Here is a 13,823-nt window from a genome sequence, read left to right as displayed (position 1 = left end):
TAAATGCATTTTCTGTGTTCCACAGGGCATATGGCATTTGAAAGGAGGTTATTCTTGGAATTAGGCAGGCGTGCACAGAGCTGACTGTGGAATTGATCCCTTTATATTGCTGTCACTTTCATGTATGCAGAGCTGGGAGTAAGATGGAGTCTTATACTCCCAGTCAGTCTGGTTACTTATTTTGACAGTGCAGACAAGGGAGGGAAGATTTCTTTCTCTTGGAGAAATCTTGTGCAAATACACAAATTTGTGAAGCAGGGTTCTATGCCAGATCTAACTAGCATCTATGCTACCAGCTTAAAGTGCAGCTTTAAAATGCTTACTAGAAGTTTTAAGGGGGTGTTTTTGTAACAAATGCAAGACTGTAATAACACTTCATTTAGGTTCTGGATGTATTCTGGGAATATGACAACTTAAAGTGTTATTTACTGTCCTTGTAAAGCCTATCTGAAAGGCATTGTTGTCAGCTTTTGTATGTTGGCATCCGAGGTTCTTTATACCCTTACTCATAACAATAAAACAATCCCACTAGAGTGAATGACATCATTTTGCAGCCTCAAGGGACTGCATTTTGCTGTTTATGGAGAAACTTGACTGTGGAAAGGGTAGATGTTACTCGCTTTGGGACCAGTGTCAAGTTGATATGTGCAGAACCCACAGTTCTGCCTCTGTCCGCATGCAGATCTCCAGATTTTGAGACCCAGCCATCGTACAAAGCTGCAGTGCTGTTAGACAATGGTATAGCAGATGCTCAGTGTGTTTGTGAGAGAGGGGGAGGGGAGCACAGCACAGATTGATGGGCCATCTGCAAATATTTTTCCTGAAGACTCTGTAGGGCTGAAGAATCTTAACTGAAAGTAGACGTCACTAGAGATCCCGACCGTTCTCTGCCCCTGCCCTCTCTGTGTGGGGCAGAAATAGCCACATGCACTGTAAAAATGTTCCTGCTGGCTTTTCTTCTTGTTTTCTGCTTTAAGAGCTGAGTCTGGGTGGGAAGACAGAGGCCAGGGTGCTCTCATTCCTTCACCCCTTCAGAAAACTAGGCTGCCTTGAAGAGCCTGGCTTATAAAGTAAAAAGTAGCAATCTTCTGAGATTTTAAACTGTTTTTACTATGCCCTGGCACCCTCTGGTACTGCAGCATAGTGGTCATCATAGAATAGTAGTGTTCATAGTTCAAATTAATATGTTTAAGGGTAAGGTTGAACTCATTGAACTGCATTTGCTTGAGCATTTGAGAGCGGAGTTGGACATTGAGGGATTTGGACTGCCAAATACATAGTACCATAGTATCATTCAGGGTTGGAAGGGACCACAAGGATCATCTAGTTCCAACCCCCCTGCCATGGGCAGGGACACCCCACACTAGATCAGGCTGGCCAGAGCCTCATCCAGCCTGGGCTTAAACACCTCCATATACAGTGCTAGCTGCAATTCATGACATTCCTTCTACCAGATCTGTGAGTAATGTGGACCACTGACCACATCAGAAATGCTAGAAGAAAAATTGCTTCTTGGCTTACTGGCTGGCTTGTGGCACTAAATTTGTGTGCTTATTCAATTTCAAACAAAGTATTGTCTTTATTTGGGGAGAGATTTAATTATTTCTGCAAACTTTGGGATGCAAGCAGAACTAACAAAGTTTTTGGAGATGAGGCCAGTAGAACTTTTCCATCCACATTTCATTTCCATCTTCAGCCTAGTTTTCTGCCTCTATTAGGAGAAGTTACAAACAGGGTATGTCAACAAGTGAGGTCATAGCTTCCTGTCATTAAGGCTATACAGTGTCTTCAGTAGAACAAATCCTTCCTCATCTTCCTTATCTGTCTTCTTTCCTTTCTTCCTCTCCCATTGCTTCATCCCCTGAATCTAACAATAATGATGGTGGGGCTTAGTCCACTTTATATAGTGAAAAGAAAGACAAAAGTACTGCCTCAAGGGCAGCTTAAAACCTTCCTCAGAACGTGCAAAGTCAGGGTTTTGTTGCCAAGTGCTGTTGTCCTCTCCCTAAAGCAGTGTAAGCAACTTGCTGCTAACAGTCTTCAGCTTGATGGGTTTCCCTGTTGAAGTTTATAGTCAGATCCCAGAACATTCCTGGTTCCAAATGGGCAGTTGTAATTGCTTGGTGTAAAGTAGCTTGGCAACAGCAGCCTTCACAGGTGATGGAGACCAGGTTTTCTATCCGGATCAATACACTGACAGATTACCTCTGTGTAAGGCTTGCACTGGAGCATGAGGAGACCATAAATGATTGTGGTATTTAGCTAACATTCTTCCAAGGGAGCTTTTTCCATTCCAAACTTAGTCAAAGAGAAGAAGAAAAGCCACTGTCTGGTTTTCTGGGGAAAGGAGGACAGCATTCATTTGTGATGCATTCCTGATCCTCTATCCTTCAGTGGTTTTCTTTGTAATTTTCTTAGTTGTGTTAATACTGCAAGATTTAGGGAGCTCCAGCATGATTCAGACCAGATAATATTGATAGCCATGTGCTGGACATGTCCATGGTAACTCAAGCACAAGGTCTGAGAACTTTTTGGGTAAAGCTACCTTAAGACCATACTGTCTGAATATAATACAGTAGGATTGTAAGCACAAATCTATAGCCAAGTCATGTGGTCACCATGCCAAAGTAATTGAAGGGCTGATGAGATGATTGTCTGTCAGTGGCTCAGAATAACCTCATTCAAAAAACTGCCAGACTGCCAGGTGTGGGGCACGTTTACTTGAGTGCAGCAGAGAAGAGGGGGTGACCCAGGCCCAGTTTTCACCTACTAAATTGCAAGGCATTCTGTCAGAGCTCTCCTGGGAATACTTAACTCATAGAGGATCTCTGCTGTGCAATGGATCTAACCTTTGCTAACTTGTTGGTTGTGTATAATGCTTCATAAAGTAAAATACATGTAAAATTATTTTCATGTCAAAGTGAGAGAATCTAGGTAATCTCTGTCATTGTTAAAGCTTCCTCTGTGTGCTGGATGACCTTTTTCATCCTCTTCTGCACAAAGCAACGTTTTTACTTCGTGGAGGAGATCTCAGAAATACATTAACTTCTTAGGTGGGAAACTAGAAGCATTGTCAAGTCAAACTTAACACAACTGTTATATATGACCCACTGAAAATGAGGATTTACTCACACTCAAAGGTTAATGATACAAGAGTTAACTATTTGATTATTCTTTGGCCTCTGCTTTTGATTACAGAGTGTATCAGAATCTAATCCAGAGGTACAAATAAGCTAATATACTTTTGGGATAACACTGGCACCCTGATGCCTTTTATTTTCTCTCTAATGATTGCTTGTTTAGGTCCTTCTCTAGCTTGTTAGACTGAAGGGCTGGAAACAAGGGTGTGCATGATGAAAGAAGTTTGATACTACTCAGAAATTCTTAGCAACAGCCTTTATGACTTTAACATTCCCATCTTGAAGCTGAAGATGATCATAGTATCACAGTATCAGTCAGGGTTGGAAGGGACCACAAGGATCATCTAGTTCCAACCTCCCTGCCATGGGCAGGGACACCCCACACTAGATCAGGCTGGCCAGAGCCTCATCCAGCCTGGGCTTAAACACCTCCAGGGACGGGGCCCCGACCGCCTTCCTGGACAACCCATTGCAGGGCTTCACCACTCTCCTGGTTACAGTCTGACCAAAATATGAAGCTTTTTTTTAACAGACTGTATTGTTTGGCAGAGATGTTCAAATCTTGCCAGTTGGTCTACTGTATTCCCTTGTTTATACAGTTTATCTCAGTTTATATATCAGTTTATACAGTTTACAGTTTTGCTAATAGACTACCTGGAGGGGGGAGGGGGTGGGTGTTAAAATTATATTTCTTTAGTAAGAGTTGGTCTGTGTGACTCATCTTAGACTCTTAAATTGAATAGCATCATGCAAGGCATCCAGAATGTGTCATAGTGCTTAATGGGTCCTCCTGGTTCACTCTCTTGCTGGAGCCCTTCCCCGTGGCGGGTGGTGGGAAGGGACCAGAGTGGGTGCATGGAGATGCCTTGGTGGCAGCAGGGGGCTTGCCAAACCATAGTGAGGCTCTAGCTGTGCTCGAGTGCCTGCTGTGGCCTCTCTCTGTCTCACCTGGAGGTTTCATCTTCATCAGTGGCCCCAGATTTCTTCAGAACACAGCTTCAGTGAGGATGGCTGAGGAGGCTTTGGGCCAGGAAGGAGCTCAGGAGGGTTTTGGTCAAGGAGGAGGTGAGAGGAGGGTTTGGGTCAAGCTGAAGTTCAGGACAGTTGTGGCTTCATTTTGGGCTGCTCCCCCCAAAGCTGCTGCCTGGGGTGGGCAGGGCAGGTGACTTGCTGCACCTTGCCTCTGCTGCCAGTTGGCAGATGACCCATCCTTGGTCTTCCAGGTGTTCAGAAAAGGCTTGGATGTGGTACTTGGAGCCATGGTTTAGTTGTCAGGAGGTGTTGAGTGACAGGTTGGACTTGATGATCTCTGAGGTCTTTTCCAACCTTATTGATTCTATTCTATTCTATGAACTGCAGGTCCAGTAGATGTGTTGCTGCTGTTTAAAGTTCAAGTCTAAATCTTTCACAGAAACATAGAATGGTCTGGGTTGGAAGGGACCTCCAAAGGTCATCTAGTCCAACCCCCTCTGCAGTCAGCAGGGGCATCCTCAACTAGATCAGGCTGCCCAGAGCAGCCTGTCCCTTCATTTGTTTTTAACTATGGTGATCATATAGTCATTGTAAATACTTTTTCTCCAGAGATTTGCAAATTGTTCTCATCTAAAATGCCACTAACTGTCAATAGGATAAGTACTGTTTCTTTTATACTTAATTTGTATGAATGAATCTATCCATTAGCCATCCAACTACTGCATTTCTTTGGACTTCTATTCCACAGAGTTATTGGAGAAGAAAGGAGAATACTAACAAATTTTCCCTTCAACAACCTTGCAAAGTACAATTCACTACATCTCAAGTGTGTTCTTTGTAAGGCTAAAGAACAGCAAGTGGCATATTGATTTCTTTTGCTTTGTCACAGACTGCACCTTCAAGCCCTACCAAAAGGACTGACAGTGTTGCTGAAATGCATAGCTATAGTTCAGCCTCATGACTTCTTTACCTTCCCATACTGTTGAAAGAAGATGACAAATAAATTCTTCCTGATAAAGCAACATTACTTTTGATTACAAATTATCACCCTAGGAGAATTTAGTTCTGTTATTTAGGACAGAATAGAATAGAACACAACCACATTGGAAGAGACCCTTGAGATCATTGAGTCCAACCTGTCATCCAACACTATCTAATCAACTAAACCATGGCACCAAGCACCCCATCAGTTCTCTTCCTAAACACCTCCAGTGATGGTGACTCCACCACCTCCCTGGGCAGCCCATTCCAATGGCCAATCACTCTTTCTATGATGAACTTCCTAACATCCAGTCTAAACCTCCCCTGATGCAGCTTGAGACTGTGTCCTCTTGTTCTGGTGCTGATTACCTGGGAGAAGAGACCAACCCCCATCTGGCTGCAACCTCCCTTCAGGTGGTTGCAGACAGCAACAAGGTCTCTCCTGAGCCTCTTCTTCTGCAGGCTAAGCAACCCCAGCTCCCTCAGCCTCTCCTCACAGGGCTGTGCTCCAAACCTCTCCCCAGCTTTGTTGCCCTTCTCTGGACACCTCCCAGCAACTCAACATCTTTCCTAAAGGGAGGGCCCCAGAAAGCAAAGTGCAATATTATTTAAAGAATATCTCACTACTTGAACTCTGTTCATGAAGTCTGTCAAAAAACAATATACTACAGTACCTGAATTATATTCTCTGTGGCAAAAGCTCTCCGTTTTTAAAGGAGTGAATTTTGTTTTGGTGGCACACCAGACCTGGGTGGTTAGAATCATAGAATGGTTTTGGTTGGAAGTGACCTCCAAATGTCAGCTAGTCCAACTTCCCTGCAGTGAGTGAGGATGTCTTCCATTAGATTAGGTTTCCTAGAGCCCTGTTGAGCCTGACCTTGAATATCTCCAAGGATGGGGCCACAACTGCCTCCCTGGGCAACCTATTTCAGTGTTCCACCACCCTCACAGTAAAGAACTTCCTCCTAATGTGCAACCTAAATCTGCCCTTCACTAGTTTAAAACTATTGCCCCTCATCCTATCACTACAGGGCTTTGGTAAGCCATCCCTCTTCAGCCTTCTTGTAGACCCCTTTCAGGTACTGGAAGGCCACTATTAGGTCTCACCCAGAGTATTGTTATCTCCAGGGTGAACAACCCCAGCTCCCTCTTAACATGTCTTTGCAAGAGCTTTAAGAAAACAGTCACTCTAAAGTTAAAAGTGAAGACCAGGCTGGATGAGGCTCTGGCCAGCCTGATCTAGTGTGGGATGTCCCTGCCCATGGCAGAGGGGTTGGAACAAGATGATCCATGTGGTCCCTTCCAACCCTGACTGATACTACTACTATACTAGATATTTTATGGGGTAGGGGGTGGTGAAATCTAGTTCTCTGTATCTGAAAGCTGTACAATGGAAGTATCCTTGGGAGGAATAAGAATCTATTAGAAAGTGTAGATGCATTGCCTTATTTCTGTTACTTTCAGAATGTTGGAGGTGAGAGTGCTTTTGCTAAACCAGTATTTCAGAACCAGATTCTGTCTGACTTTTACTCATTTTGAGAGCCATGGCTCTCTGGCTTCTCTTTATATGCACTTTATTTAACTCTGTGGTTTGGACTCTCTCACATTTTTCTGCTTTTTCCTGCCCTTCTGTTGCCACCATGAGGGTATTAAGGAGATGCATCCCTGTCCCTGAGAAGGCTAACATCAGTTATCTTTCTGTTCTTTCTTCCCCTCTTGTCTCCCTTCTCCCTGTTAAGAACACAAACATTCCTGTTTCCTTTTCCTGTTCCTTGCAGGAAGTGGCTTTGATGCAGATCTATATCTAGTGGCAGAAAAATTGGCAGAAATGAGCAGGTCCTCTTTGACACCTAGTGGAAATTACAGGCTGTATTAAATATGGCTGGGTATTTTCAAGAGGTCCACTGTGTATGTGCATAACTATATTACACATGTGCAATATAAGGCTGATATTTTGTGACTGGAGTTAACTTTTGCTTATGTTTCTTTTTTTAAGGGAGAAGAAAGCCATAATTGAGCCTTCTTTGTTCAAATACAAAGTCCAACCTATCAAAAAAGAACTGTATGAAACTGTTATTGTTAAAGCATCTCAATTAAGGTAAAAAATACTGCATGAAAGCTGTAGAACTGTGTGAGCTGTGCAAGTTGCTGTAAGATACTTTTGATAGGAAACAGTATTTCAGGACAACATGTTAGAAGAAACATAAGACTGGAACAAAATGTTGCTTCCCAGGCTTTCCAAGCTTTACTACACAAATACCAACTCCTTACAACGCTCTGCTTTCACTAGAATGGAGATGAGACCTGCTGTTGCTTCTGATGTGCCTACTGCTGGGACTAATGGGGCAGGTGGAAAAAAAGTTGGAGAAGCCTGTTGTATAATAGTGATGAAATGCTGGCAGTGCCAGCATTGCTGGTTTGAAATGTTGGAGAAGACATTGGCAGTCAGACAGCTTTACTGATTTAAAACATAAGCTGTGAAGAGTTTGCTCCTTAAGCAACATAATTTTATCTTTGTGTTGGGTTTGGATTTTTTTGGTTGGTTTTTTTTTTTGAGTAGATTGTGTATCAAAACTTTATAAGCTGGGTACTCTTAAGGGAGGGGGGAAAAAACCCAACCAACCAGAAAGCAAAGAAAGAAAAACCCCAAAGCCAGCAATGAGGGTGGGGGGAAGGGGAGAGCATAACAATAAAAAAATCAACTAAACAAAAACCTTCACAAAACCAACCAAACAAATTCTACCACCACCAAAAACACTGCAGTAATTTCAAGTCATTTAGTTCCAGCATGAATCGAGTGGAATTTTTCATGATCTAGTCCTGTGTAGTTGGGTTTCTTCTTCTTATGAAGTGGTGTGGGTTCCCTGGGATGCCAGGAGGTGTTTAGAGCACACACTGCCCTGTAGCAAGGTGTGCCACAGCCTGACTGAGCAGTGCAGGAGTTCATCCCTCTTGCTTGTGGGCTTGAGACTTCTGTGCCTTACCTCCCTGTCTGAGAGATGTGAATACTGCTTTCATGCTGTCCTTGTTTGCTTGTTTCTTTACACCCTCTTCTAAAACAACTTGACTTCAGTTTTATTTGGGCTTTTAAAATCTACTCTGATAGAATAGAATTCACCAGGTTGGAAGAGACCTTCAAGACCATCACATCCAACCTATCACCCAATACCATCTAATCAACTAAACCATGGCATCAGGTGCCTCATCCAGTCTCTTCCTAAACACTTCCAATGATGGTAACTCCACCACCTCACTGGGCAGCCCATTCTAATGGCCAATCACTCTTTCTGTGACAGACTTCTTCCTAACATCCAGCCTAAACCTCCCCTGGCACAGCTTGAGACTGTGTCCTCTTGTTCTGTTGGTGGTTGCCTGGGAGAAGAGACCAACCCCCACCTGTCTACAACCTCCCTTCAGGTAGTTGTAGAGAGCAATAAGGTCTCCTCTGAGCCTCCTCTTCTGCAGGCTAAGCAACCCCAGCTCCTTCAGCCTCTCCTCATAGGGCTTGTGCTCCAAACTCCTCACCAGCTTTGTTTTCCTTCTCTGGACATGTTCCAGCAACTCAACATCTTTCCTAAACTGGGCCCCTCAGTTTAAGAAAGATGTTGAGTTTCATAGTTTCATAGTTTCATTCAGGGTTGGAAGGGACCACAAGGATCATCTAGTTCCAACCCTGAATGAAACTATGAAACTATGAAACTCAACATCTTTCTTAAACTGAGGGGCCCAGTTGCTGGAACATGTCCAGAGGAGGGAATGTTTGAAAGATCTAATTGGGATGAAGAGGCTGTGGAGTTTGTCTGTGTATGTCTGTAAAAGAGGACATATCAGGATCATCAAAACAGAAATTGCAGGTGCTTAGACAACTGTTTCAAGTATTACTTGGGTTTTACTCATAAGGCAATTATTAGCGGGATCAAGGCTGCAGAGTATTGACTTAGTTACAAGGGTAAGGATGCAATTCATAATGAAGGAAATGAGAAGAAGGTTCATTGTGATCTGTTACGTGTGTTCTGGCACGTCCTGTCAACTGGACTTTATCCGTTTGCATCTCCAATTGTTTATGTTACCTTTCCTTTCTAATACAGCAGGAGGAAACATCTCTTTTCTCGTGACAGACTTAAACTCTTTCTGAAACAGCACTGTGAACCACATGATGGAGTCATTAAAACTAAGGTAAATAAGGAATAATTGGTGGGATAGATTATTGACCCTACTCAGTCTTGGTTCTTGATTTGGCTTTTCTCTACTAGCTACTCAGAGCTTCTTTCTTAAACTACAAGCTTATCTTTTTGCAAGCATAACATGTTGAGTTAGTCTATGGCTGTTCCAAAATAAAGGGGTAAATACTGCATATTTTTTTTTCCTGTGAAAACAGAGGTTTGTTAACTTTGTAAACAGAGAGGTATTTCTTCTCTGTGAAGCCAAAACTAATCCTGTGCTTCCTCCTTTGGCTACCAGTTTAGAAGAGTCCCCAGAATAAAAAATGTAAACTTGTACCTAGAAAAATGTTATTTATTAAGACATAATGGAGTTTTGCTTAGTCTAACTTGAGAGTTATTTTCATTCTTCAAGATTTTATTGCTATCTGCTGATATTTCAAAGTCAAATTAAAAGGAACTACTTCTGTTTCAGTACAGTAAGTTAATATTGTTGTGGTGTAATGCTTTCAGTTGCAAAATACTGCATTGTAGACTGAATTCAGTTTCCACTTACTCAGTGAGGCATAAATACCAAAGATTTCAGGTGTCTGGAATGGACTTTTAATGAGGCCTTAGATGCTGAAGATGTTAAGATGCATATTTTTATCATCTGAAGTGGAGAGATGCAATGGTACTTAGTACAAGTGCAGACTGAAATTCAGATCTCTGGTCTGTGCGGGATGACTGAGAATTTCATCATAGTATCAGTCAGGGTTGGAAGGGACCACAAGGATCAGCTAGTTCCAACCCCCCTGCCATGGGCAGGGACACCCCACACTAGATCAGGCTGGCCAGAGCCTCAGCCAGCCTGGGCTTAAACACCTCCAGGGACGGGGCCCCAACCACCTCCCTGGACAACCCATTCCAGGGCTTCACCACTGTCATGGTGAAGAACCTCCTCCTCACGTCCAGCCTGAATCTCCCCACCTCCAGCTTCATTCCATTCCCCCTAGTCTTATCACTACCTGAGATCCTGAGAAGTCCCTCCTCAGCCTTCTTGTAGGCCCCCTTCAGATACTGGAAGGCCACAATTAGGTCACCTCGGGGCCTTCTCTTCTCCAGACTGAACAGCCCCAACTCCTTCAGTCTGTCCTCATAGGAGAGGTGCTCCAGCCCTCTGATCATCCTTGTGGCCCTTCTCTGGACACGTTCCAGCACCTCCATATCCCTCTTGTAATAGGGGCTCCAGAACTGGATGCAGTACTCCAGGTGGGGTCTCCCCAGAGCTGAGTAGAGGGGGAGAATCACCTCCCTTGACCTGCTGGCCACACTTCTCCTGATGCAGCCCAGGATCTGATTGGCTTTGTGGGCTGCAAGTGCACACTGAGAGCTCATGTTGAGCTTTTTGTCCACCAGCACCCCCAAGTCTCTCTCCTCAGGGCTGCTTTCCAGCCAGTCACTGCCCAGCCTGGATTTATGCCTGGGATTGCCTCGACCCAGATGCAGAACCCTGCACTTGTGCTTAAGGAATTGAGCAGTGTTTCCCATACTTACCAAGTAGGTAGCAATTTCCCATGCTTTGCTTCCTCTGCCACAGGAGACCCTAAACTCTCTTTAGAATAGACTAGAATAGACCAGGTTGGAAGAGACCTTCAAGATCATCACATCCAACCTATTATCTGACACACCTAATCAACTAAACCATGCAACCAAGCACCCTCGCGTTGCTTTAACCCTGAAATCCTTCTTATCTCCATCCTGTTTTTAGGAAACAGAATATTTGTTCATTACATTGTGTATTTTGTGTGTTTTTAAGAGGGATCCTCGTACAGGTGTGTAACTCCTCATTCTGCACAGGAAGGTGCTGAGAGATGAGAGCATCAGTTACAGTCTTGCCTTTGAAAGCTGTAGTAAATCATGAAGGCAATTAATTTCTAAATCAGTTTACAACTTTGCAGTCAGTTTCTTTAAAAGAAAAGAAACAGAATTGAAAGAGATAACAAACCCAAGGAAGGGGATAGTTTAGCAATCCTGTTGTCCTTGATGTGGTACAGTGTGCTGGGTCTGGTGATCTTTGCTAATAGCAAAGCTTTCTGGAGCTTCAGAAAAATTGTTGCAATCTGTGTGATTTATCATCTTCTCTTTAGCCTTTTTGTGGGATATCTTCTTGCTCCTTGCTGATTGCTTTGCATTTCAGCAGTTGCACAAACTAGTCCTATTTGGAGTGCCTCCTTTGTATCTTCAGCCATACCACTTGAAAAGGGCAGGCTTCCTGAACTCACCAAGTTGAGAAAGCCAGCTTAGAAAGAAATTTTGACAGTTTAGAATGAGGGAAGTCAAATTTTCTCCCCCTACAGAAGTCTTTAGGTATGATAGAGAACTGTGTGGGTTTTGGTTGGGTTTTATGGGTTCCCTCCCCCCCCCCCCAGTAAACTAATTTTCCAGCTTTCTCTGTAAAACGAAGTCCTTCTCAACACGTCTCAGTAACTTGCTAGGAAGACTCTGTCCAGCTGTGTTTGCTGAAAGGCATCCAAAGAAATAAAATCTTGCGAAATGAGGATAACTCTTCTCAGATATGTGTGCTGCTTAGGTTATTATTCACTTGATGCTTTAACTCTACACTTATACTGCTTCATAGTTTTACTTCTCATCCTAAGCTAACAACTTGTGACTCTAGTTACTTCTGTTGTCTTTTTTGTGGGGGGGAATTAATGATTCCTTAATTGTATTTGTGAAAAGGTATGAATGTCACAATGACTGTCTGTTTGCATCTTTTTCACTAAGGCAACATCAATTGCAAAATACAATCTAGCAGAACAAAATTTCTCTTACTTCTTTCCTGATGACCCACCCACATTTGTCTTCAGTCCTGCGAGCAGGCGACGAGGGAGACCTCCAAAGATGGCATCTCCGAGTCTTGTAAGTAATGGTTTTATTTCCAGGGAACTGTGAGGATGAGTAAGGAACTAGATCATGTGTCTTATGAGCAAAGGCTAAGAGTCTTGGGGCTGTTTAGTCTGGAGAAGACTGAGAAGGGTTTATAAATACCTGAAGGGTGGGTGTCAAGAAGGGGACAGTCTCTTTTCAGTGGTGCTCTGTGATAGGACAAGGGGCAATGGACACAAAACGGGAACACAGGAAGATTCACTCATCATGAGGAAAATCTTTATTGTGAGGGTGACAGAGTACTGGAACAGGCTGCCCAGAGAGGTTATGAAGTCATCTTCTCTATAGAGACTTTCCAAACGCACCTGAATGCATTCCTGTGTGGCCTGCCCTAGGGGAATTGGAGTCAATCTCCAGAGGTCCCTTCCAACCCCTACCATTCTGTGATTTCATGATAACAATTAGCAGAGTCTTTAAGTTTTTCCTTTTTTTCTGAGCTTTCAGAACAGTTGACAGAACACCAGCCTTGAATTCCCTTTCTTTTCTCTTTTCTTTGAGGATGAATTGAGATGTAGTTGCCATTAGATTGTTTCATTGCTAAGTAATAATTGATAGTTTCTTGGTGGGAGCAGAGAAATGATCTATCCTCTCAGTGTATTGGAAAGAAACAAAGTACTTGTTCTTTCTGGGAAGGAGTAATAAATAAATTGCTAAAAAGAACCCTTAATTTGTAGTCTGAGATACAGCTATGTTACCTGCCTTCAGATATAGCTTGTGTCTGTGTCACTTGCCTGTATCTAAACACTGTTTAGTGCACTGAAATATAAAGATAGGTAGAAGAATAAGTTTTGAGTTTTCTCCTTTCCCCCCCCAACCATTAGGATTGCAATTGTGGGGAAACTCTTACAGACTGCTTTTATTCTTGGGTTAATCAACTGTTGAAAAATTGGGAATATCTGTTGCTGGTCATTTCCCTGTGACTGTTCTTTTTACTTTTCTCCACTCCCTCTGTGAATTCTCTTATCAGGAGGATGAGATTATTGCTAAACAGAGTACCCAAAGAAGCAAAAGTAAAGTAGCAAAGGAAAAGCCCAGGTTCCAGAAGCAAAAAGATGATGTGCAGGCTATGGGTAAGTTGAAGTTTACTTCTGTGACTAGTAGAACCTGTTTTTGCAGGTCTGAGAGCAGGCCATAACTAGAGTACTTTGGGGGTTGTACCTTTCAAAGGGAAAATGTGCTAAGAGTGCACCCTCACAGCACTATTTCAAAGTGCCCCTTTGAGTAGTTGGAGCAATTGTTTCCTTGTTTAATTTTTTTTAATGTACTAAACTGGAGAAATACAGAAAGCTTGGGGTCCAACTGTGTCAATTTCTGCCTCAAAGAGCAAAAGTTAACTTTTGCAGCAGTTTGGGTCGTGAAGTCACCATGTGTAAGTTTTACCAGCTGAAGGTATGTCGAAACGTGAATGTGTGACACAAATCAGTCTGTTGTATGAGGAAGATCTGCAAATGGAAAACAACTACCTCCAAATTTAAAGGCATTGCAGTGCTTTCTAAACCTGTAATAATTCCTAAGGAAATCTTGAGTCTTCCTGAAGATGTCTGTATGTAGATATGTAAGGTACTTCTAAATATTCTGCAAGATTGATTACAGTGTGTACGAACTTTTCTAATTCCAAGAGCACAAGTCAACATAGGAGACT

General features: G+C 42.9%; 1 protein-coding gene across 2 annotated transcripts in view; it reads left to right on the top strand.

The window, feature by feature from the left end:
* BAZ1A (bromodomain adjacent to zinc finger domain 1A) overlaps window positions 1–13,823 on the top strand; it is a 76,654-nt gene that overhangs the window by 20,845 nt on the left and 41,986 nt on the right. For both annotated transcript variants that reach the window (XM_068160357.1, XM_068160356.1), the window contains exons 5-8: window positions 7,090–7,191; window positions 9,182–9,269; window positions 12,020–12,154; window positions 13,149–13,251. In XM_068160357.1, the coding sequence (XP_068016458.1) occupies window positions 7,090–7,191; window positions 9,182–9,269; window positions 12,020–12,154; window positions 13,149–13,251 (428 nt within the window). The remainder of the gene's footprint in view (window positions 1–7,089; window positions 7,192–9,181; window positions 9,270–12,019; window positions 12,155–13,148; window positions 13,252–13,823) is intronic.

The sequence above is a fragment of the Melanerpes formicivorus genome, unplaced genomic scaffold (genome assembly GCF_026170545.1).
Source record: "Melanerpes formicivorus ecotype bairdi unplaced genomic scaffold, bMelFor1.0.p_v2 SCAF_49, whole genome shotgun sequence".
NCBI lineage: Eukaryota > Metazoa > Chordata > Aves > Piciformes > Picidae > Melanerpes > Melanerpes formicivorus.
Note: the sequence above shows the minus strand (reverse complement) of the source record. Positions and strands in the feature narration are given on the sequence as shown.